Source organism: Denticeps clupeoides, chromosome 15, assembly GCF_900700375.1.
Source record: "Denticeps clupeoides chromosome 15, fDenClu1.1, whole genome shotgun sequence".
Lineage (NCBI taxonomy): Eukaryota > Metazoa > Chordata > Actinopteri > Clupeiformes > Denticipitidae > Denticeps > Denticeps clupeoides.
The window spans coordinates 3976431-4003053 of NC_041721.1; the positions used below are offsets into that span (position 1 = coordinate 3976431).

Consider the following 26623-nt stretch of genomic DNA (forward strand, 5'->3'; position numbering starts at 1 on the left):
AATTAATAATTAATTAAGGACAGATTAATAATCCGAAATGATTTACGATGCTATAGTTGTTGTGTGATTGCACACAGTGGATTGGACACAACATGGCAAAACCTGTCTAGAATGTTCGGAACGTTCCGATCCGACATATAGGAACCCAGTGGAAAAACCAGTCTGAACTGTGAGCGTTGTTACTCTATTCCGTCCTCAGTTCGGACGCGATTGTGGAGCCCGGAGCCTGTGCGTAAAGAGGCGCACGGTGGGCGGCGCGTAAAATCCCCGGCGGCGCGTCGTCGACATGAAGCCGGCGCGGCATCTCCGGGCGGCTCCTCTGCGCTGACGGCTGGTTCCACCGGCGCGGGGACAGATGGAGGTCTCCCTCGGCCAGCTCTTCCTCGTCGGCGCCGTAGGTGAGCGTGGCGAGTTTGGGTCGATCGGTCCCGTGGACGGCTGCGCGCCGTCAGGTGGAGTTCCACGCGGACCGAGCGCTCCCCCGGTGATCATTCCGCGCGGTATTAATAACCGTCCTCTTCACTGTAGAGTAATGTACACGTTCTTAATGTTGCACGGGTAAAACTATGGACGCAATCGGACGTCGTTTGCGTCTAAAACAGCAGGGCAGATTTTTTACGGCGATGGTTTAGTTTCAAAATTCACAAAATTCAGGATTCAGGAATATAATTTATGACTTACAAATAAGCCGTAAATCCGTAAAAAAAAAAAAAGATTTACGTGATGCACAAATGTCGCAAACCGAAAAACCTCCATTTACAAAAAAAGCACGTCTATATTTGTGAACACCCCTACATTTATTTATACATTTATAAACTTGATGGCGTTCAATGCACAAATGTGTGTTTTTTTTCCCAAAAGCTCTCCAAAGTTTGCATCAACCGATGTTCGAGAGTTTGATTTAATGTTGACAACAGTATGCTACTTTCACAGCACTGTCGGGGTCTCTTGGAAGGACTTCATAAATGGTCAATATCAATGTGATTAATAAAAAGTTCTTATAAAATGAATCGGGACAAAAGACTTGAATATAAGGCAAATCCTGCAGTGTTTTGTTGTGGTAGTAACTGTGTATCTGCTCAATATAATTCAGGTTTCCCAGCTTGCTCATGTCAAGTGGTGTCCATCAATCACATGTCAACACAGACAGCCTGGATATGAGAATAAGACCTGAAATTCTCAGCGAAATTCTCAACGAAAATGAAGTTCAAGTGCAGCAATGAGTGTCCACCACCACACCATTTTATATGGCGTGTACTCGTGTCTGTATGTGCAGGGTGACCAGATTAAAATTTGACCCGACACAAGTTAACATGGGCGTGTCCCAATAAACCATAACCAGCAGGTGACCGTTTTATACGGTGTGTATTTGTGTCTGTATGTGCGGGGTGACCAGATTAAAATGTGACCCAACACAAAGTTTTATGAACCAGAAAACCCGGGTTCAAACCCCACTTACTACCATTGTGTCCCTGAGCAAGACACTTAACCCTAAATTGCTCCTGGAAGACTGTCCCTGATTGTAAGTGTTCCCTTACTGATTGTAAGTCGCTCTGGATAAGGGCGTCTGATAAATACCGTAAATGTAAATGTAAATGTAAAGTAACACGGACATGTCCCAATAAACCATAACCAGCAGGTGACCATTTTATATGGCGTGTACTCGTGTCTGGATTAAAATGTCACCCCACACAAGTTAACATGGGCGTGTCCCAATAAACCATATTAAAGATGTCAGGATGGCCGAGCGGTCTAAGGCGTTCGTAGTCTCCCCTGGAGGCGTGGTTTCGAATCCCACTTCTGATAGAACTTTTTTGGGGCAGTGGTGGCCTAGCGGTTAAGGAAGTGGCCCCGTAATCAGAAGGTTGCCGGTTCGAATCCCGATCCACCAAGGTGCCACCTAGGTGCCACTGAGCAAAGCACCGTCCCCACACACTGCTCCCCGGGTGCCTGTCACAGCTGCTCACTGCTCACTCAGGGTGATGGGTTAAATGCAGAGGACAAATTTCACTGTGTGCACCGTGTGCTATGCTGCTGTGTATCACATGTGACAATCACTTCACTTTACTTTATAACCAGCAGGTGACCGTTTTATATGCCGTGTATTCACGTCTGTATGTGCAGGGTGACTAGATTAAAATGTGACCTGACACAAGTTAACATGGGCGTGTCCCAATAAACCATAACCAGCAGGTGAACGTGCAGCAGGAATCGCTCCTCATATCTTGCCTTCTTGCTTGATTCCTTTTCGGTGAGTCCGTGGTGCAGAGTGGTAAGTCACAGCTTCCCGAGTGCAGCTGCATTTTAGACCATTTTTTTTTGCAAATTGTACATTATATTTGTGAATCTTGTTACATTTGTTGCTGAATCAAGAAATATATTTGTGATATTTATTTGTGAATTTTGAAACTAAACATGCAGAGTCTGTCTATGTTCACCCAGCCCACATTGTGTGTATCCTTCAGTAACCTCGCCCTGTCCCAGTGCCACTATGATCGGTTCCGGTTCTGGTCCCGCCTGACCTCTGACCCTGCAACAATATTCCATTGTCCTGAGCCATGTGTTCTAAGTTGGCTCAGTAGAAGAGGCTGTTTCTGCCGGACTGTATGGCGGCTTGTTTGGCTGAGGGAGTTCTGGCTGTCGGCTCGGAGCCCTGAGTTGATTCATTTATCGAGTTCTGGTCAATCTGCACGGGTTTTGGTGTCACTCATGCCCAACGGTGGATGTGTTGGTAAACCCTCTGTATATTGTAATAGGTTATTGACCATTAATCCTGCGATACTGTACGTTGTGTGAGGACAGTGATAGGATCTGATCAATATATGTATATAACTGAAGACGTCCAGTGTTTGAAAAGCTCATTTTTGTGATAAATAACCGCAACAGTAGATACAAACTTACAAAAGCAAGGTGCACTTCTCTTCTAATCACTGTACTGACCACAGGTCAGTTCCTCATGAGAAGGAGCCGTATGATCTTGAGGTTTTTCACTGTCAGATCACTTCTCTGAAGTCCTGGAATGCGTGGCGGTCGGGTGTGGGGTTGCTCTGTATGTATACAGAGCAGATGGAGAATCACGGGAGGAGTAACACCTTCACTGTGCCAACTCTCACACACACACAGACACACACACAGAGCAAAATGGGAATACATCCCTTAAGGAACGGCAAGACAGAATCGTGATTTGTAACGCAATTAAAGAAAAACATCCTTGGCTGTGACCGTTGCCATGGAAACTTGATCCAGGCTACGGCAAATTTTGGCATGCCGCGCCGAGCCGCAGTGTATATCGTGTATATATTCTGTGTGAATCTTGTATTTCCGCTCACAGCAGGTTGTGTCCTCCCAAATAAGAACAAATCTGTCCCTGCAATCGGCTGCAGCTTCGCCCTTTCATTGTTTCCGGGTGCCTTCGACCCCCCACCCGGGGTGGTGGTTCCGCCTTTCAAATGTGGGATTAGGTTAAATCCGGCTGGTCCTCCAGACTAGTGCGTGACACGGGTCCGGAGAGATGTGCTGCGTTGTCGAGTTATGCCAGAGGTCCTTTAGCTAAGCCGCTCGGAGCTTTTCCTTTTCTGCGCACACTTATTACCGGATTTCACAAAGTCGCAAAGTGGGCAGCTTTCTATTTGGGTCGCGGGTAGACGTGGCCAGTAATCTGGTGTTTTAAGGCCTGTTTATTCCACTCTGATATAGATCCCAGAGCGGGAGTCGCCCTGCCCATCTGCCTTTTCCTGCCTCCAGCACAGGAACTCTCTGGAGACAGAGAGTGCTCTCCCCAAATCCAGAACCTCCACATCCGGCTCAAATCCTCCTCAGCCCCTGATGTAAATGTTTATAGACAAATGACTTAGCGGCACAGAGAACGTGGCCCGGAGCCCGAGAGGGAAATATATTCCGCTCCCTCTTGACGAGTTACGCTCGATGGACAATGTGCCGGATGGCGGCCGGTGGTGGGCTTGGCGCTACAGGGGCTTGCAGAGGTTCCATCTACTGCCTTCCTTAAGTAGAAGGTGAGTTTGGCTAAGTCCGTAACCATGGCAATGGGTGGCTCTGGCCCCATGCCACTGGAGGAGGCGCCCGTTGTCTGGGAGCTCCGCTCTGGAACGTCCTGCGTGAAGTCAGCCTGCTTACCATCAGAGGCAGTAACAAAAAAAAAACAATTAGTGTTCTTGCGAGGAAGCCGGTAAGGTGCTGAGAACCGCATTAGGGATGTTGCCTGAATTTAAACGATTGCGTGGTGTACCTGATGTGCAGCTCTGGATTTCCACCATGGATCTACACCCACGACAGGCATGAATGTAGGCGAATGGTAATAGGGACCGCGTTCTCCACCGCATCACGATGGACAATTTCAGTTTTTGCTGCTGATGGGCCCAAACGTGAACATCAGGAACGTGAACAGCCCTTGTGGCTCTGAACTATGTGTTTTTTTGGTAGAGATGACTGACACACGTCAGCATGCAAGCAGTGATTGGATGACACCGCCAACAATCCGGCGACAATATAGAAAGAGTTCATGGCAGTAGTATGACTTGATGACCACTGTGAAAGACAAAAAGTACAGTATAACATGAATTCAATCCATTTTTTTGCTTTTTGTTGATTGTAGTTGAGAAATTTAGTATCTCAGATTATTACCTATGTTCATTTATATATGAAGCTGCATATTGATAGTTTGTAGGTGGTTGATAGCTTTGGTAAATTAATTCTGACTTGTAAAATCGCATCTTTTTTTACCAACATGACAGGTGATGTTTGTTCTTCATGAGACTAATGAGTGTAATTATTGAAATGTTGGAACTATTACAGTACTTATTACATGTACTTAACAAAAAAAGGTGAAATAACTGAAAACATGTTTTATATTCTAGTTTTTTTGCTCTGATTTCTGCTTTGAACACATTCTCTCAATGAGCTTCAAGAGGTCCAGCTCACCCCAAACAAGAGGTCCAGCTCACCCCAAACCATCTCGATTGGGTTCAGGTCCGGTGACTGTGGAGGCCAGGTCAATTTATGGGCTCTTTGCCCGGTCATGATGCTTTTTTAATGAAACATCTGAAGCCCTCTGCAGCATAGTGTTAAGTTTTTTGGCATCTGACATTAAGTCACTCAGTAAACCGCAACAGTCTTTTGTGTGAAGAGATGAAGTTTCACTTTTTGACAACTGTGCAGCTTTCGAGCATAAAAACCCAGCTGCCACTTGGCGGTACAATTTCTAGCAGTGGACACTTCATTCTCACGGTTATTGGGTCTCATTTGCCCTCTGACCTGAGACCTGACAACACACACACACACACACACACACACATACGTACTCTCTCTCTCATACTCATATTGCCTAAAAAGAGTTATGGGAATTATAAACATTTCCCTGTACTCCGTTTATTGGAACTCTTTTTCAGGACAATCCGTATTTCTGCTGCACCTGTCCCAGGCATTCGGAATGATGACTGTTAAAATATTCATGTTTGGAGTATGTTGTATGGTCTGGGTCGCTGTTCCGTTAATGGGGTGCAGCTGTTGCCAGTTCTGATACTCTGTCCTGTTCTTGCTTTTCTCCATCCAAGGTGGCGGGCCAACCTTTGTCCCATTATAATAAATGTTTACAGAATTAAACAGATAGAAAAAAAGAACCAAAAGTCAGTGTCGTCTCAGAGACAGTGTCGTCACATCACAGGTGTCAGACCATATTGTGTTTTGGTTTGTGATTTGTGAAATGTCATGACTGCAGTGTTTGGGTCTTCTGGTCTTGGTTAATTCTTAGTCCAGTCAGCCTTCTAGGTCATTTTTTTTGCTGTGTGTACATATTTTATGTAAGAATTTTAATGATTGTATGACTGCTTTGCTTAAGAATTATTGGCTTTAATTTTGAAATGTAAAAAATTAAGTTCTACCTACCTCAGCTGTTCACGCCGGAGCAGACATGGGTCTCATATTCGCTAAACTCTGGAGTTTCTTTTGTAATCTAGAGCACAAAGTGATCATAGTTGGACTGGTCAATGCACTATTCTCTATCAAACTGACTGCTTGATGGTTATTGTTTATGTTGCTTTTTTTGTTGGTGTGCATTTATTTCTGAAAAAAAAAAAACCCAAATGATGACATGTTTATGAACAAAGTTTAAAAAGAGGAGGAGCCTGCAGGCATGATCGACAGCTGTGACACACCCTCCTTCCTCTTTTAAACCCCCTCCTGTCGATACATCACACACCCAGGTCTAGTGCAGTTTTGCCTCCATTTCCCTCCATTCTCTACACCTCTAATACTCCTTGTATACAGGGGATGTCAATGGAAGTCGCAAATGTGTCCACGACCGCTTCAAGTGAAAGTGAAGTGATTGTCATTGTGATGCACTGCAGCACAGCACACGGTGACACAACAAAATGTGTTCTCTGCTTTTAACCATCACCCTTGGTGAGCAGTGGGCAGCCATGGCAGGCGCCCGGGGAGCAGTGTGTGGGGACGGTACTTTGCTCAGTTGTACCTCAGTGGCACCTTGTCGGATCGGAATTCGAACCTGCAACCTTCTGATTACGGGGCCGCTTCCTTAACCACAAGGTCACCACTGTCCCAAGCACCAATGTTCAAGCACCAACGTGCAGATTATGAGCACTTTATTTCAACCGTTCTGATGGGTTCACTAGTGAACATGGCATACACAACACCCCCAATGCACCACTTCTTAAATAGTGTCTCTAAAACATCCCCTGGAGCCTCAGTTTTTTGTATAGATGATGTACGATGTTAGTTTTTGTAAATGATTAACTGATCTGCACCTTACTGTGTTATAGCTCCGCCCACGAGCAGGAAATTTGATCCTGTGAATTTTCTTGGTCAGCCTGTATCCCCAATCTGACCTGCATTCTCCAACCCGTCCAAAATAAAACAGAGTGACGGGGAACACGTGTGATAATTTAATTATGTTTCCGTCTCGGCAGCTGTGGCAGCGTGGATCTGGACGGGGCTCCACAGCCCCAGCGCTCTCTGAACAGGTGTTAACGTCTCCCCCAAATTCGCTCCAATCTGGAAGGCTGCTGGAAAGTTCTATGGTTCTCATGCAGACAGAGCTTCCAACCTGAGAAGTCATTTGTGTGGCAGCTGGTCTGCAGAGCCCTGGGCAAAAACATAAGAGCCCCGCCCACATGCAGAATGCCCCCCAGGCTCCTCATGGGGCTTCATCATCATTATATCGAGTCCCCTGCCACTTTTTCTTTGTGAAATCTGAACATATGAGATTCTAAGACACTTTGGTCTTATGTTCTGCTGCAGATTTCCAGAAAAAGCGACTTGTTAATATTTGATCAGAACCTATGGAGCGGTCAGTGGAACAGGGTCAGTGTGCTGACCTGGGGTCAGCGGGCGCAGCAAGGCATGTTGGGATACAGCACGCATTTGAACTGTGGCACAGGAACACATGTGCGCTGACCTTTGACCTCTTGGCACACCCTAATGAAATACACAGCATGTGCTGCGTGTACAGAGTTAATGTGTGTGTGAGTGAGTGAGAGAGAGATAAAACCACACATTACCCCAACTTAATTTAAGGCAATAACTAACATTTTATGTGGCTCTTCAGGACGGGGTGGGGAATGGAAAACTGCGGGCATGCTATTTATAAAATCTCTGATTTTATTTGTGTATAAATAAATAAATATGACTGTCCCATCCCGTCTGATTCGCTACTATAACCTCGAGCAGGAAATGGAAGTTTCCAAATGAACCCCTTTATGTGGTAATGCCGCAGCAACACTGATGCCAGTAAGCCTTTAAACTGGCTGTGATACGGGTCATTATGCTCCTATCCGGACACGGAGCAGCCGTTGTAAGGGGAGACGGGTGCCTGGGTGTTCCCGGTCTTATTTGTCATCCAATAGGACCAGATTTTTTCACCTTCTGCAATTTCGAAAGAATAGAGTTAAACAGTAAAATACGAGCTCTGTTCTCTGTAGATAAATACTCTCTCCTGCACCGCCTGTGTTTCCATAGTTCACAGTCCCCAAAGACAGGCCATAGTGATTGTGTGTGTGTGTGTGTGTGTGTGTGTGTGTGAGACAACTATTTAACCCATTTCCAGAGTGGTAATGTGTCTTTAATTCATCAATTCCTCATTTCACCTCTAGAGACAGCATGGATGGAGTTAAGTTGCTGTTGCTCTTCAGCCTTGACTGACTGGTCTCCCTAAGTCTCGATCTTATCTTTCTTGTTATAGTACCCACCTGAGAGGCAGTGAAAAGCGGAATAAAGGGTTTCTTTCACAGGAGCAAGAATCGGCCCTGTTACCTTGTCTAAGGTGACATGAATGTTGCGGCTTGCTGTGTTTTTTTCAAATGAAAAAGTAAATCTCTCTCTCTCTCTCTCTCTCTCCCTCCCTGCTTCTTTCTCTTCCTGTGTTTCAGTGCACATGGGAGACGCCTTCTTCAGAGGTCAGAAGAAGTTTGCTGAGGACTGGTCCTATACAGGTGGGTGCTGGTGATGTACCAGCTTTCCACCAACGTGAAATAACTTCTAGTACTGAGCTGCCGCTGGATCGGGTTTAGAACTTCACTTTACTTTACTTGGTTTACACTTTCTGTCCCTTCTGAAAACGCTTTTTACGTGAACAAGCCATATTTAAGTGAACAAGCCATATAAGATGTTGGGGGTCTGTTCCATGACTTCCAATCGTCCAGCAGTTTGGTGTCATGTCAGAACATGGCAGTAGGGGAAGTGGCCTGTGGTACTCTAATTAGGGACAGTGGTGGCCTAGCGGGCAGAACCGTAATCGGAAGGTTGCCGGTTCAGCAACACCATCCCTGTCATGGTGCCCACTGCTCACCAAGGGTGATGGGTTAAAAGCAGAGGACACATCTTGTTGTGTGCACTGCATGCTGTGCTGTATTTCACAATGACAATCACTTCACTTTCACACTAATCTGCCAAATCAGTTGCACATAAAAAGCATAGATCTATTGAGGTGGATCTAGTTTACTACGTCTGTACCCGAAAGACCCATGAGAACGGGGGTTTGTTTCCCTGACTGTCTTTAATTCCAAGCCCTGCCTGCCGGTAGGAGACCACTGGGGTGTGAATAACAGAATTAACATCTGAAAGACCATGGCCCATTGTGACCAGCGGCACACAGGGGGAAAAGAGCAAAAAACAGAGTGAGAAAAAAGACTTTTCTTCCTCTCTCCATACGCTGATTGTAGGAACCCGAATCGAAGAAAAGCTGTCAGCTTTGAATGATGATCCTCCTGTCTGTGGAACCGACACGACGGCCTCTGCGGCCTGTAAACACAGAACAACGTTCCCTTCTGCTCTCTTACTGGGATTATATCCTCATACTGTATCGACAGGAGGGGGGTTGAATCGTCCAGGATGAGGAAGTAAGGCGTGTGGGAGCTTTCAATCCTACAGGCTCCTCCCCTTTTTAAACTATGAAAAAGCATCATTAAAGTTAATCTTATCATGTCATAACCCTTAAATTTTAACCACCCTTTAATTTAAATTTCAGATTTTGTATTATATTTTGTATTATATTTTAGTAATTACTACTTACTAGTATTTTAGTATTTACTAATGTAATATTTTGTATTACATAAGAATATATGGTAGTTGTTAAAGCAAGCTTTTTCCTATCTTACTTTCTTTTTTAATCACAGAATTTAAGGCTAAGGGACTGCTCCTAATTTCATTGTACTTGTTACAATGACAATAAAAGATATTCTGATTCTGATTCTAAATAATTACACATCAACAAAAAGGTGGAAAGTAGTTATTTCCTCCTCTCCAACACAGATTATTTATTTTCACTTCCTGTCTCACATGTTCTCATTCCACCACACCGGCTTGTAAGTTGCGTTACCGCAGTATTGAGGTGACCCGCTGCAGCGCTGACCTCTTTTCGCACAAGCCCAGGAGACGCCAGTGATCTGGACGTTGTCTGGATGTTGTGACTGTGCTGCTCATACACTGCACGTCACCATGCGCATAAACCTGACCCCAACCGCCCCCCACCCTGTGATACTGGCATGACGTTCGCCTGAATGTTCAAAGCTGCTCAGAGATTGCGAGAGTCAAATGGAACATTTTTTAAATACATTTTGGTTCCAGAGATCAGACAGGTAGTTAAGAGTATGTGAATGATTGTCACCGTAGCAACACGCTGCTTGGTCTCTCGCCCCAGACTTGCAATGAGAACCCAGTGCATTCTGAACACAGGATTACTGTACTACTGCATCTTCAGAAATTGGGATATTATATTACTTTACTTTTACTTTATTTAGAAGACGCTTTTATCCAAAGCGACTTATAAGAGGAAGACCCCAGATTGTTAAGTGCTAGATGCAGAAAAATTATAATGTATATATATATATATATATATATATATATATATATATATTTTTTGTATTGTTTTGTGCAGTGTGTACGCATGTGCGTGTGTAAGTGTTAGATTTGTCTGAAATACTTTTTTAATAAGAGGGTTTTCACCTGCTTCTTAAAAGTGGTGGTAGTCTCGGGTAGTCGTATGGAGGAGGGCAGGTTGTTCCACCAGCCAGGGACAACAACGGAGAACAGAGTTGATTGGAATCGGAGACCTCCTAAAGAAGGAATTTTCAGTCACATTTCATTTGCCGATCTGAGAGAGCCTGCAGGAGTGTAGCTAGGTAGTTTTGTATTACCAAATGTATATCATATTACCATTTAATTTTAATTCAAAAAGGTAAACATTACACTTCAATGCTGATGATTTCCAACTTCTGAAAATAATCTTCATTTATACTTGGCTGGTGCTGAAGGTTTGAAAGCTTGAATGTATTTAAATTCAATTTCTGAAACAACTGGCCCTTTTCAGAATATATTCGTTTTTTTTGTATATGGCTGCAGCTCTGCTGCTCCGGTGGAGACGGAAGTAATCACGCTGGGAGCGTCCTGCAGCATGGTGCTGAATGCTGATGTGCCATGAACTGTCTTTACTGCATTGAGCTGCACTGTTGCTGCTGATAAATACCATACAGCCTCCATGCCCTGACTCCACAATGCGGCAGATTTTCTCAGTTTCAACGTCCCATAGTTACTGAGGGAGATCAATGTTCCATGCATTTTTAAGATATTTATGTCTAATGCAAAAGGTCTGGTAATGCAAATTTAAAAAGCTTTCGGTATTGATGATAAAGATGCCTGGCTGCCTCCACTGGATTTTAAGGACGTTTGAGCCATTTGATCAGCATGTCTGGAGGATGTGGAGATCAGTCGTGGCCCCTTCAGCTGCCTGTTGCCATAGCAGCACTACGCCAGCGTACTTCTGATGTGTTTCTGCTTTCATGTCAAACCACGGGGGCCAGCATTGGAGCCAATAGACATTCCGACTTTAAGAGAACCACACATCAGACGTGACATCAGTGGTGCAACGTTCAATCCTAGGCAGTAACGAACTGGCAGCCATTTCTTCAGTGGATTCACGTTGATGTGACCATGAACATCACGTGTTTTGGCTGAAGTTCCTGGTCATTAGGGGTCCTTGTCATTATACAGCTAAGTGCATAACGAGGTTGGTTATAGAGTCCCTGCACTTGGTGGCCATTGACATGCTAATGCCGGTGACCTCAGACAATAGACTCTTCAGAGCAGAGCTACAGGGGATGATGCAAAGTGTACCTGCTCAGCAATGTGCAACCCGCTGCCATGTGGCGCTTTCAGGGTGTCCCTCCATCTCATCATGATTGTATGTCATGTGGATGGGCACTTTCTTTGCACCCTTTATTTCCTGACTGATGATGATAGCTTGTGTTTGATGCCCCTTATCACAAAAGTCTGCTTACATGTCATGTTCGTCTATAAACTTGTCATGTAACTTTTACATATACATGTAGCAAGCATGTATGAAACTTGGAACACCCTAATAGTTTGCAGGTTTTGTTCTTTTATTCTATACTATACTATACTATACTATACTATACTGGGACTTTTTAGAGTTTGTTTTTAGAAACATATATATTCTCATATATTCTACTTCCTACACACCACACAACTTTCCTGGATTGAACCATCAACCATTGAACCATGTGTCACCTGCAAAGTAAAGCTGTGTTGCCTGATATGTGATTGTTTCAACCCATCTAAAAATCTGCAAAAACACAATTTGCAAATTTGACTACTTAAAATACTTAAATAAGAATGGCCTATTAACAACAACATTTATAGCATTTATCAGACACCCTTATCTAGAGTGACTTACAATCAGTAGTTACAGGGACAGTCCCCCCAGGAGCAACTTAGGGTTAAGTGTCCTGCTCAGGGACACAGCGGTAGTAAGTGGGGTCGAACCTGGGTCTTCTGGTTCATAGGCGGGTGTGTTACCCAGTTACCCAGTAGGCTACTACCACCCTACAACAAGCAATTCTTCCCAAAGTATCAAATCAAGTCTGCCCAATCTGACAACAACATTAGCAACATTTTTATTTCTTATATAGCCCCATATCACATACAGTATGTCTCAATGGGCTTTTACAGGCCCTACAGTTGACCCTTCTGCACATAAGAAAAAACTTCCCAGGGTAGAGTAAGCCTCAATTGGTGTCATTGCAGGGTTGGTAATGATTTTGTCCAAGAACAAAAATTGTTCAACAGGTGTAGTGGTAGGAAAGACCAAAGTGCAATATGGAGGATATGTTCATGTTTGTAGGCACTGGGCAGTGCAGAGCAGATTTTATTTCCAGTGTTATGGTGCTGATGCTATTGGTCCATTTGATGGTCCCTGATATTGGTCCCTGAAGCTTTATGGTGTTGTTGGCTGTGGTGACCCTCTGGTACATTTTCTGCTGGTACTTCTCAACAGCAGCTCATTGCCAGGATCCAGTATTTGGAGTAACTAAGAGAGAGACAGATGGACTATCTAGGACAGCCTAGGTGAGACGAGCATTATAGCATATGTGTGTTTTAACTGTTATGGAAAGCTTGGCTAAACAGATGTGTCTTTAGCCTGGAATTAAATATTGATACTGCATATGAGTTCTGAACATTAGCAGGAAGGCTGTTCCAAAGCAGGGGCGCTCTGCAGAAGAAAGCTTGTCCTCCTGCTGAGAGTTTGTTAATTCTCTGTACCAGGACAGTACTATGTTAACAAGTCACTCAGGTAATCAGGGACCAGTCTATGTTAATTCAAATAAATTTATAGTCTTTGCGAAATTTTACCAGTAGCCAATGCAACGAGCAAATGCAGCCTTGCAGATGCTGCATATGTGATTCTCAAAAGACAAATCTCTGTCAATTGTGATTCCCAAGTCTTTGGTGGTTGTACATATGTTGGTGTGAGTCCCATCAATATAGTTTCAAGTTTAGCATGAGGAAGTTGCAGTTCATCCAGTCTTTAATGTGTTTTAAACATTTCCCATTTTTGTATATCAATGTCTTCTCTGCGTCTGGTGGTACAGTTGTGGGTCATCTGCATAACACCATGTTTCCGAATTATGTTTCCAAGTGAAAGTGTCATGCTGGTTTGACATGGCGAGGCAGTAGATCTGGAACCCAGAAAGAATATACGTAGAGAACAGTATTGGTCTTAGTATGGACTCTTGGGTACTCCATGTTTCACCAATGCTTTTTCTGAACACTCACCATCGATATTGACAAAAGTCTATTTACTCGATAGATATGAAGCAAACCCTTTAATTCCCACAAGCTCTCATTGTCAAATGCAGTCATTGTCTGATGACACAAGCAGATCATTTGTAACTGTGCTGTGTCTGTGCTGTCTAAAACCTGACTGGAATGCAGACAGTTCATGGGCTTTTTCAAGGAGTTGACCAATAAATGGTAGGTTCGAGATTGGTGGTTATTTGAAACCTCACAGATGTCAAGAGTTGATATTTTCATCCTAAATACAAGGCACACCTCCTCCTCAATACTGAGTCCTGACCTGACTGGGTCAGTGTAAAACATTGCTGTAACAAGTGAATAATAACAGAGAGCATTGAAAACATCCCCCTGAAGTGTACATACCTTAAATACATCTCAATAAGCATTCTAGTATCAGTATGCTGTATGCACATTTTAACTGAACAGATTATGCTTAATACAAATTTCTACTCCACAATGTTCACTCAGGAACCCTAAACCAGCAGCACTGGACCCGGAAATACCCATCATGCAACACTGCTCGACAGTCGCCCATCAACATAGAGGAGGAGTTTGCCCAGGTCAGGCAGGAGTTTCAGAACCTACAATTTGAGGGATTGGAGCAGGAGACGTCCAAGTCCACCACCATCGTGAATGATGGGAAAACAGGTTATTTCTCTTTTAAATACATAACTATTTCATTTGGGAGAGAAGATGAAGACACATTATCATAATGATTGAAGGATGTTACTGATGATGGAATGAAAATCTCTTCACTGCTTGTATATGCTGCTGAATCTGTTCTCTGTCCAAGTGCAAAATTAAATTAAAGGGGGATCTCATCTTCCCAATGTGCCCCCTGGGCTGCTGTGGAACTGCAGCGGGGTGCCCGGATTAAGAACGCCATTATGCTGCCTGCCGGGGGTTCATTTTCAGATTAAGTGCTAGGCCTGAAATGCCATTATGTCCTCTGCTGAGGAATTGGTGTCAGCTGGTTGTTCCCCACAGATATGTAGTGTAGACATTTCACGCACTGTGCAGTCACATATTGAGATGCATTGTAAAATATACATCTATCTGTAAATATTTAATTTAATAATTCTGCATTATTGAGCAGCCTTTTGTCTGGATCCTAATAATTTAGTACTGCAAATGAAAAGCACAGTGATTAGAGATCATTTGGGTTTGATTTAAGTAAAAATATACATTTAGGTTTGATCACAGTTTTGTTATTTTGTTTGGATGCATGTGTTGAAATGAGTTAGGATTTATGTTGTTTGGTTTTGTGATTGAGTTCTGATGATCGGGTTGGACTATATTGGGTTTGTTTTGGTTTTGTTGAGTTGTGTTGCCCTGTGCTGAGTTTCCAAAAAGACGACCTGATTCACAGTTTTTTTTAAACAGATCTAAAAAGTAAAATCTAAATAAACGGATAAAATCAATGTGTAATGGATTGATTTGGTTGTGTGGTTTGGCTGTCTTGGTTTTGGTTTTGTTGTGTTTGGGTTGTGTGGTTTGGCTGTCTTGGTTTTGGTTTTGTTGTGTTTGGGTTGTGTGGTTTGTCTGTTTTGGTTTTGTTGTGTTTGGTTTTGTTGTGTTTGGGTTGTGTGGTTTGGCTGTCTTGGTTTTGGTTTTGTTGTGTTTGGGTTGTGTGGTTTGGCTGTTTTGGTTTTGTTGTGTTTGGTTTTGTTGTGTTTGGGTTGTGTGGTTTGGCTGTTTTGGTTTTGTTGTGTTTGGTTTTGTTGTGTTTGGGTTGTGTGGTTTGGCTGTTTTGGTTTTGTTGTGTTTGGTTTTGTTGTGTTTGGGTTGTGTGGTTTGGCTGTCTTGGTTTTGTTGTGTTGTTATTATGTCATGTTAGGCTGAGTTGTGTTTTTTTTGGTCAGATTTGGTACTTTCAGTGTGTATTTTGTAAACTGATCTTCTCCCACGGTCTCTCAGTGGCTGTTAGTCTGAATGGCGAGTACTTCATCAGTGGCGGAGGCCTAAGCTCCAGGTTCAAGTTGTCCAGAATCGTGTTTCACTGGGGTCGCTGTAATGCCACGTCGGACGGGTCAGAACACAGCCTCAGTGGCAGCAAGTTTCCCCTGGAGGTACTGACCAAAAACCGCACATTCTCTAAAAGCTTCATCATATATACACACACACATACACACACAAACCAAACCAAGTTCTTTCATCTTATGGTTTGAATATGAATGAATGGATAACGCTCCTATACTCTGCTTTGTTCACAGATGCAGATCTTCGGCCATGATTCTGATGAGGCCGTCGGTGATTGGCTGTCCACTAGAGGTAGGACTGTAGCGCTGGCCGTCCTGTTTGAGGTGAGGCTTATATACCGTACATGGTTTTCAGGAACATATCTTGACGCGCCACAGCAACACATGCTCTCTTGTACATGTCTTTTCCAGGTGGGCATCGAAGACAATAAGAACTACACCAGCATTATGGATGGGGTGAGCAGTGTGAGCCGCTACGGTAAATCACCACTGCACGTTTATGAATGTATTCACGTTTGCCGCGGTTAAGCCCGGCGAATCTGAAGCCACCTGCTTTCTCTTCCCCCCCCGAAGGCAAAAGCAGCACCCTGCAGCCTTTCCCCTTACTGGGGCTCCTGCCCGACTCCACGGAGAAGTACTACATGTACAACGGCTCCCTGACGACGCCGCCGTGCAGCGAGCCCGTCGAGTGGGTTGTCTTCAAAAACGCCGTCTCCATCTCAGAGAGCCAGGTGTGTGGTTTTCTGCTCTGCCGAGGACTGCCGCAGCGTGCACGCAGAACCCCGCCTCGCCGTTCTGCCATTCTTATGCTAAACGAAGAAGTGGGACGCTTGGAACAAACCGAACTTTGTGCGGAGAGATTAAGATCACTTAGTCATTCCGGCGTCACAAAGTGTATATAGTGTCAGTGTGTGTGTGTGTGTATTTACTGCCAGCCTCCCTCCCAAAAAATAGACAGAGTGCAATGTTCGCATCAATATTTCAGCGTAAGTCTGCTGTTGATGTTGGGTCCTTGTCATTTTATGCGTGATTTGTGACCACGTCAAAATCACTACGAGAGCGGAAATTCATGCCTCAAACACCAATTTCGGTACACAATGTTCGGAAGGACGCCCAATTCTGATTGCCTGGGCGTAACGCACAGATACTACTTGTCGTGGATTATCCCGTCCATAGTCCCGTAACAGAAAGGCCGTTCGCGGCTCTATATGGATTTTTTTTCCCCTTCTTTTTTGCTTGCTGCTTTTTCGGCAGGTTGCTATGGTTACAGACAGGATTTTGCTACCTTAAGGCCGGCACAATAATTCAGAGCGGTGATTATACTTGACAGGAGTTTGCTGTGCATTGTAGAGTATCAGCGCCGACCCATCGGCCAATCAAAACCGAGCATGCCGACCAGGCTGCAGTTTGAGGTCAGATGAAAATGCCTCGCAGTGCTCTTTGTGGGATCTGCTTTTAATCCTTATGTGACACAAAAAAAATGCCACAGCAAATTTTAAATGGACATTCGTCGTGGGATAATCCTGCAAGCAGCAATTTGGATTTTCTCTGCAGCTGGAGCTCTTCTGCGAGGTGATGACCATGGAGCAGTCTGGATACGTGATGTTGACGGACTACCTGCAGAATAACTTCCGACAGCAGCAGGAGCAGTTCATGGGTCTGGTGTTCGCATCCTACACCGGCACCGAGGAGCTGACTGGACCCAGTGAGTGATGGGAGTAGAGGTGCTTTGGGTTCTTTGGGGAGTCATGGTACCACACCTCACACTTCATCAGCTCCACATCCCTTCTGTCTCCAGCACTTTCTGACTAGATGTTGCGAAGGTGTAGGTTAAAGTGGCCAGCATCTCTGATTGCTTGGGCTGTTGTGTTGTGTTAGAACTCACAGCGGCTGGGTTCTTTCTGAATGTATAACCTATAACTGCGTTTGTGTCTAGTCTGCAGCTCAGAACCTCAGAACATCCAGGCCGACCCGCGGAACTACACGGGCATCGTGGTGACGTGGGAGAGGCCGCGTGTGGTGTACGACACCACCATTGAGAAGTACTCTGTCACCTACCAGAGGCTGGAGGGCAGGAACCCTCCCCAATGCCAGTACCTGACAGACGGAGACCAGGATGTGGTAAATGAAACAAAAATCTATTCAATTCTGAAACCTGTTCCTATTTCAGAAAAGGAAAAAAAATCGAACCAAAGCCTGTTGACATTTCAGGCGGCCATCATTCACAACCTGCTGGCCAACAGCAGTTACGTGGTCCAGGTGATGGCTCTGTGCGCCAATGGCCTGACTGGACGTGTGAGTGACCGACTGATTGTGGACATGCCCCTAGAAAACCCTGGTAAGACCACCGCTGCCCGCCAGAATAGAAGTGCTGAGTGAAGCGTGGATATTATTGTCATATTAATACCAAGTTATCTTCTTCTTGCAGAGAGCGAATCGGATTTGTTTACAGATCCCGAGTCTGAAGATTACCTTGAGGTAGCGTACAGCAGCTGCTATGAGCCTGTTAGGGAATGTCATTTTCAAAGTGCTATTGTAGCCAAAGAGCTTGGGGCATGTTGGCTAAGGTCATATCAAGCTTGCTAGTCTTGTCTTGTAAAGCAGTCTTGTAAAGCAGCACCTCTTCACGGGGTCTCCGATTCCAATCAGCTCTGTTCTCCGCTGTTGTCCCTGGCTGGTGGAACAACTTGCCCTCCTTCATTCGACTAGCCGAGACTACCACCGCCTTTAAGAAGCAGTTGAAAACCCGCTTATTCAAAAAGTATTGCAGACAAATCTAACACTTACACACGCACATGCGTACACACTGCACAAAATAAAATAAAATAAAAATATATATATATATACATATATACACACACACACACATCTTGCCATCTTGTGACCATGTCCACTACCAAACTAAGAATGCAAATAGATTATCAGTGCTTTTTGCTAAGAAAAATGATTGCTTACAGTGACTTATATTCACGAAAGTCCCCTACATCTAATCTAGAGCATGCAACTTGAACAGAACTTGAGCTTGAAAGTATCTGCTGCACAACATAGTAATGTCAGGGGTTTCCCTTCAACTGGGCATTTTCCTGGCTGAGAAGAACTGCGTGTGACTTGAACTAATCACAGGTTCCATAAGAGTTAATCACTATTCTTAAATTTGGTGGACCATTATTGTGCAATGAACCCTGAATTCCTAGAGGAGTGATAGTGTTTATTCATAGAACATTCAGTCGTGTTGTGGGTCATTACTGGGGCTGTTTTCCAATAAGTGGGTGGAGACATGTCTAGGAGATGTTTTTCTCTTTCTGTCATCAGGTAACATCTTCCCAAACAAAGAGCTTCAGTCCTGACTCCAAGAGCTCCATCCGCATCACCATGGCAACAACCCAGCCTGGATTCCTCTTCCCTAACATCCCAACCAAGCCTGTCAAGAGGAGGATCACGGAGGAAGCTTTGTTGTCATGGACGTCACGCCAGGACACAGCCGAGACGTACACGAGGCGTCCCGTCACCAAGCTGCTGTCGCCAGAGGAGCTGAAGCCCCCAGACGGTAGCATGGTGGTCACCGATGTTTACTATGAAGACTTCAGCAGCTCCCTGTATAAGACCACTACCTCAGCTGGCACGCCGTCTCCCGATGATGAGATCATCGGCGCGGTCACGCTGCCTCGCGATCGCACGAGGGTCTCCCCGGAGGACAACGAAGTGGGCCCACCTGTGCCTGATGACAGTGGGATGCCATTAAGGACCGCCTCCTCTCCCATCACCTCCACCACCGGCGCCCTCTACAGCACCCAGCCTGTCTACAGCGGTAAGACGGCCTTTCAGGTTAAAGGTATAGACGAATCTGGCAGCAATTCTGCCGCCAATACTGCAGAAGCAAGAATGCAAATTTGCCCGGTAAACCTCGTCTCTGTCATTGATGTGCCTTCGTGATTGATGAATCAATTCTCCACACAAAATTGTCTGTAAATTGTTTGTGACGTTGTGTTACTGGATGGGAAGCTTTGGAAACGATGTATTCTGCTGTTGGGGACACATACGTCAGGGGCATGGGGGTTGGGGCTGGCCCAGTCATTCATATATTTATCTATTCAAGATTAGACACCCCTACTTTAGTGGTCGATGACTTGACTGTCATTTGCGAATGCTACCAGAATGCCGTTTTTACAGGATTTAGCGAATACGCATGTAGATGCCAAAGACGTGACGAATGTTCAATCACCCAGACAAGTCTGAAAACCCGGTTTGACATGTTTGGGTCACTCTAACTTAGTGACAACTCCACAATTTACGTACTAACTTAAAGTCAAATCATTAAACTCTAAATATTGCAGACAACAGTTTACTTACCCCAAGACGTGTCAGAATTTGAAACGAGACACTAATTTAACAAACTGATTAACAGTGCTGGGCCAGGCGGGGTGGCCAATCAGATTTCAAGGGTGGCTGGTGCCCCCTGTGGACACGCCCCTGACATACGTCCATTCTAGTTTGCTGTTAGACAGAGCCTCTGTTTGGACCATAGAACCGTTTTCTTTGCCATGCTTTGTGGTTGAAGCTCTCGGGTTGGGTTCTTCCTGCTCTGCCTTAGCTCCCTTCTCTGCTTGTGGTGGTGGTTTACTACCCGCTGTGGTCTTTCTCCAGGATGGCACCTCTTCTGCTGCTGTATGTTATCTCTGGGTGATTGCTGCCCTCTGGTGGCTGGTTTTGGCTCTTCAACCTTCTTTGCTTTTCCACCTTGAATCATCTCTGGATGTTTTTGCCTTAACCATCCGGACCTGTTTTTTACAGCTGCCGGTCCCATAGAACCTCGGCTAAGACCAGGTCCTTTCCGAACCTGGACGCTGCTCTACCCCTCTGATTTTGAAGTTGAACCCAGAGGTCACGGCCCCATGGAGAGCAGTGGCTCAGGTTCGGCCATCTTTCTGGAGGAGTTAGAGCGAGAATGGGAGGAGGTACACGATACCACGCATGAGCCTGAAAAACCAGACCTGACCCCCTTGAACCCTGAGGGTGTTGTGGGAGCTCAACCCACCCAGACAGCAGGCATGACGGAACCAGCGGGAGCAAACGATGCTGTCTGGAACCCCACTGGGGCTTATGGTGTCGCTGGGGAGGGTCCGGTGTTGGGGGTCCATCGCAGTGCTCACATTTCTATGGAGTCTGGGGACAGGGTCCACACAGGTAAATCAGGATCTGCGTAGATGTGGCCAATTCACAGCTCTACAGGTCAATTTATTAGCTTTTTACCTTTCACTTCATAACTGTGTTGATCAGACTACGCAAGTTGCTCTGGATAAAGGGTTCTACAAATCAACGTCCTTATTTTTATGAATATCTTTTCCCGCCTCACACACAGAGGCCAGTAACAGCAGTCCGGAGTCTCGTGTGGGCATGGTGGGCAGCAAGGACAAGGACAAGCACACGGTGGTGCCCCTGGCGGTGGTGTCGACGCTCACTTTCCCTGTGCCTGCTGGTGCTGGTGGGCATCCTCATCTACTGGAGGTAGAATCATCGTGTTTACCCTTTGCTGGAGAAAGGAACCTTGCTGATCTGAATCCTGCCATTACATGATTGACACCAATGTGATTGGCCGCGCCCAAGTCTGTAGCTGCTTTCTGGTTGCCAAGCACCAGTAAACATTTTTTACTGTAATCTGATGATATTATTGATATTAAAAAAATGAAATTATTGTAGCAGTTATGTAGAACGTAGCTCAGTCTATGAGGCTTTAGAACAGATCTTAGAACAGTTGTTCTGCGATTCGACAGGAAATGCTTTCAGACAGCACAGTTCTACGTGGAGGACAACGCATCGCCCAGAGTACTCTCAGCTCCGTCCACGCCGTTGCTGATACCCACAGGTATCGCCAACTCAAACACGCGCACATACATCATGTCTGATGAAGGCTACACACCCCAAATCTCTTCCTGCCCCTCCCAGACGAGCACGAGGCCGTTCCAGTAAAGGAGTTCGTGAAGCACGTCGGAGAGCTCCACGCCAGCGGAACGTTCTCCAAGGAGTTCGAGGTACGAGCCCCTGAGCGCCCTCAGAGAAAACCGTAACATCGTCCTGCTGAGAGGCGGCGGCGGCGCCACTAATCACTCTGCCCACGCTGCATCCATTGTGTAATGTAGGAGGACAATAACGATAAGCGATTAGTTGGTGTCACGAGCATGTCTGTTCCTGACGTGCCTGCCGCGTCCCTCCGAGCATGTGCAGCACGCTCTGTGTGACAGGACCCTGTCGTGGTCAGACTGCATGACCACCACACATAGCCACAAGTCTAGCCGTTTGCATGAGCTCTGACAAGCACAGGAGCAACACACACACACACACACGTATCTTGCACTTACTGTTCACCGTCTTGTCATGGAGTTTCATTGCTGTGCTTTTTGCATTCTCACCCCCATTAGATCTTGAAAGAGTCTAACGAGGTAAGACACCTCTTCCCTCCTGTTTTATTACTGCGTAGACCAAATGCTGCCATGTCCCTGTCTCTCAGTCTGCTGCATGCTTTTTTTTTTTCTTCCGTTTTTTTTCTGAGTGGCCTGTGGCCGTGGGGCGCGTCCGGTGACTACCCCCCACCCATCTGTGATCTATTCTCTTCCAGGAGGTGCAGACCTGCGCTGTGGACGTTGGCGTCACCGCCGACACCTCCAACCAGCCCAGGGAACAAGAGTAAGAACAGATATGTCAACATCCTGGCCTGTAAGATGCTCTCTTCTGCTCTTTAAAACGTACACACCCAGTCACACACACACACACACACACCCACACTTCATCAGTGTGCTTTTTATTTCAGATGACCACAGTCGGGTCAAACTTTCACACAGTCTGGATAAAGACGGGAGTGCCGGCGACTACATCAACGCCAACTTTGTGGATGTAAGTGTATAATCGACCTCTACAACAACAACAACAAGATTTTTATCCTATTTAGCCCCAAAAAACACATTCAGTACATCTTTGGCAGACCCTTACAGATGACACCCACCAATCAGAGTGAGACCCCCTTTAGAGTGAGGGTGAAATAGCTGTCAGAGCAGGGTTGGTATTCAAGAGTAGTGCATCGATTATTCATGTTTGAAGATACTGAACCATGCAAGGTGGGTTTTAACTAGACTAATGCTATGGTCCATAGATGCAGGTATACATGACCACATTTATAACATTCACATTTATGGAATTTACCAGATGCCCTTATCCCGAGCGCCTTGCAATTAATAGTGACAAGGACTATCCCCCTGGAGACACTCGGGGTTAAATATCTTGCTCGGGGGATCAATGCTAGTAAGTGGGGTGTGAACCTGGGACTTTGTGGTCTTTCACTAGGCTACTACCACGCGGGATAGATAATAAACTTTGATCATTGCTCATGAACAGTCTGTTTGAGTCCCTCGTCCCATCTTCCCCGCAGGGCTTCAACCAGCCCAGCTACTACATAGCTGCTCAGGGTCCTCTGAAGTCCAGCCTGGAGGATTTCTGGCGGATGGTGTGGGAGCAGAACGTTGGCGTGATTGTCATGATCACCAACCTGGTGGAGAAGGGTCGGGTGAGCAAACCTTGTCACATGGCAAACATCTGTTGGGCCAACTTGCATCCTGTTAAATAATAATTTTAGTACAGTATGGGCATGTGGACCAATGTGCTACCGGAGACTCTTGGTCAAGTCTTGCCCCATCATTTCTCCCAAGAAATGCCCTTAACTCCAATTTATGAGCGCTTATGAGTTTTAATCCACATAATTATATTGATGGGAGACTATGATGACCTGATAAAAGTAAAAAATTCTGCATTTCAGATAAAAAAAAAACCTCCCGAAATTCTTCACATTTCACCTTTATTTGGAAAATGGAACTGAATCATGGTTGATTGTTTCTCAGAGGAAGTGTGACCAGTACTGGCCTCTGGAAAACCAGGAGGAGTATGGCTGTTTCCTGGTGACGCTGAAGAGCACCCGAATACTGGCCTACTACACACAGCGCACGTTCATCCTGAGGAACACCAGCGTGAGGAAGGTGCGTCAGCTCGTCTTCTGCTTCACGCGAGCTCTTAGGCCCTCTTGACCTGTTCCTGCCATGTTCTTAACCTCTCACAGGGTCCTCAGAAGGCTCTGGCCCTAGAACGCACCGTTCTCCATTATCACTACACGCAGTGGCCTGACATGGGCGTTCCAGAGTACACCCTGCCTGTCTTGTCCTTCGTCCAGAAATCGTCCCGGGCCAAGACCCCTGACATGGGGCCCATAATCGTCCACTGCAGGTAAGTGGTGAAGACCCTCTGTGCTCACTGGTACCCCTGATTGGCTCGACGGAACCCTGTTCCCTGTGCCTGCCATTCTCAGTGCTGGCGTGGGGAGAACAGGGACGTACATTATGTTGGACGCCATGCTGAAGCAGATCAGAGAAGAAGGATCCGTGAACGTGATGGGCTTCCTCAAACACATCCGCAGCCAGAGGAACTACCTGGTGCAGATGGAGGTTAGAGTGCAGACATCCTTGAAGTCAACCTGGCACGTCCCATTCGCCCTTTACCCACGGAAACTCTTGTCTCCTCAGGAGCAGTATGTTTTTATACATGACGCATTGGTCGAGGCCATTCTGAGCCGCGAGACCGAGGTCTCAGCCAATCACATCCACACCTATGTGTCTGACCTCCTCACGCCGGGCCTGAGTGGGAAGACTCGACTGGAGAAGCAGTTCAAGGTGAACAAACATCTCACTCCAAAATTATGCAACATAGAGGGAACTGGGTTAAGAACGTCTGTGACATTGGTCCCCACTGATTCCTGTTTTGTTCAGCTGATAACGCAGAGCAATGCGAGGCAGCGAGACTATACTGCCGCGCTGAAGGAGACCAACATGGAGAAGAACAGGATCTCATCCCTCATGCCGGGTGAGTTGCATTAACTTTGCAAGTAAAATAAACTCTGTTAGAATGAATGACTGCATCTCTTTCTCTTCTTCTCCACTCTGTATGACGTGCGTCTGGGTTGCAGTGGAGAAATCCAGAGTGTGTTTGTCAACCACAACAGGAGAATCATCAGACTACATCAACGCCTCTTACGTCATGGTAGGACTCCATCATCTTCCTCGTGATCATTATCCTTGTAGCTATGGAGGAGTCAACTGTTCAATGTTTTTTTTAGGGATTCCACCAAAGCTGCGAGTTCATCATTACCCAGAGTCCTCTGCCCAACACGGTCAAGGACTTCTGGAGGATGATATGGGACCACAACACGCAGATCATTGTCTCTCTGGCTGACACACAGGGCCAGGTGAGGAGAATCTTTCACCCCTCCAGAACAGTCCATTCAACCACCTCCAACTACGGCTGTTTCCCTCGCAGGCAGGACAAGACGATGCGTGTGTTTACTGGCCCAGCAAAGATCAGCCAGTCAACTGCGAGATGTTCACGGTGTCCTTCACTGGCGAGGACCATGTGTGTTTGTCCAGTGAAGAACGGCTGGTCGTGCAGGACTTCGTCCTCAAGGCCACACAGGTCAGATCTTCCAGATGACCTACGAGCCCAGTTGTACACTCATCAGATGCTGGTGTAGAGTTCTGAAATGTTGTTAATCGGACAGGACGACTATGTTCTGGAGGTGCGCCAGTACCAGGTTTCCCACTGGCCCAACCCTGACAGTCCCATCAGCAACACGTTTGAGCTGATCAACATCATCAGAGAGGAGATGGGTCATCGGGAGGGAACCATGGTGGTCCATGACAAGTGTGTCATTTAGAAATATTAGAATTGACCGTGTATGTGTGTGTATATAAAACATTTCATCATCTAATGATGGACAACTCGACCAAGCCTTACACTAAATAGTAAGAAAAAGAGAAGCTTGGTACAGCAAATAGTAAATATTAATTCACTAATCTTCTTTTAAAAATGTATTTCTGAGCAGGTATGGAAGCTCCACTGCAGGAACCTTCTGTGCCTTGACCACACTGGTGAACCAGCTGCAAGAGGAGAACTGCATGGACGTTTATCTGACCGCCAGGATGACCAACCTCATGAGGCCGGGGGTCTTCAGCGATGTGGTACGTTTCAAATATTCATGTTCAGGGTTCATGTAGAATGGTTCTTATGGGTCATGCTCAACAACCAACTTGTCACTTTCACCATTATGGCATTGATATTGTGGAAATGAATGTTTGTGTTCTTCAGGATCAGCTCCAGTTCTTGTACAAAGCCATGCTCAGCCTGGTCAGAAGCAAGGAGGACGAGAAGACCCTGCAGTCCACAGAAAACAACGGCACAATCCCATCCGGCTCGGCCACTGTCCCTGAGAGCCTGGAGTCTCTCATGTAGACCATGTGGAGTGACAGTGTGTATGTGTGTTTCAGTGTCTCTGGTGCTGGATGTTCTCGTGCCTTTCTTCTCTTTGCAGTTCTTCAAGCTTCCTTGATGGTTTTATCATTTCCCTCGATTCCTGTCCAGCTGATCGATTTCTGTCACGTTTAGATGTTGCCGCTTCTTCTAGAATTCACTTTCACTGTTAAACCAGCAGAAATCAGCTCTATTTTTGTAGACAACTCAATTCTGAGACACAATCAGAAAAAAAAATCTGTAAAATAAAACATCAAACGCTGTGGAAGTGGAAAACAAAGAAAATAATTGAATATGTAAATAATTCATATCGCATGGGCAGACCAAAATCTATTTATACAACTAGATTTTATATTTTACTACAGGCTGTTTTGTAGATTTAATGGTCTAATTGACTTTTGATAAATTAGCTGAGATATTGATGATGTTTTCATACTTGGCCCTATTTACTGTCTTTTATTATGAATCATGTTCATGTGATGCCCAGACTCTTTTTATCTTTAATTCTGAATATGAAATAGTGTTTTTAAAACTGGATCTGATTTGTTGCTGTCTACATCACTCGGCTATCTGCACACACACACACGGATAAATACAGAACAGCATGGAAAACCATACAAGATAAATTTCATGAAGGGCTACTGCTCCAACAGCAGTAATCACGATAGAAATCCACTTCACATTCA

The 26623-nt window shown here is 45.5% G+C and overlaps 1 protein-coding gene across 1 annotated transcript; it reads left to right on the plus strand.

Moving 5' to 3' along the window:
* The first annotated feature begins 147 nt into the window (after positions 1 to 147).
* Positions 148 to 26474, plus strand: LOC114764780 (receptor-type tyrosine-protein phosphatase zeta-like). Its single transcript, XM_028954702.1, is given in 32 exon segments — positions 148 to 398; positions 8400 to 8462; positions 14089 to 14268; positions 15538 to 15689; positions 15834 to 15923; positions 16011 to 16077; positions 16173 to 16330; positions 17154 to 17304; positions 17536 to 17720; positions 17811 to 17937; positions 18028 to 18077; positions 18912 to 19407; positions 20959 to 21062; positions 21064 to 21104; positions 21371 to 21462; positions 21543 to 21628; positions 22016 to 22036; positions 22213 to 22266; positions 22268 to 22310; positions 22405 to 22487; positions 23020 to 23154; positions 23486 to 23620; positions 23701 to 23864; positions 23947 to 24082; positions 24161 to 24307; positions 24404 to 24497; positions 24601 to 24674; positions 24751 to 24879; positions 24951 to 25103; positions 25189 to 25331; positions 25513 to 25648; positions 25776 to 26474. Coding segments are annotated over 32 exon segments (3876 nt in total). The 5' UTR covers positions 148 to 355; the 3' UTR covers positions 25920 to 26474.
* Positions 26475 to 26623: the final 149 nt, after the last annotated feature.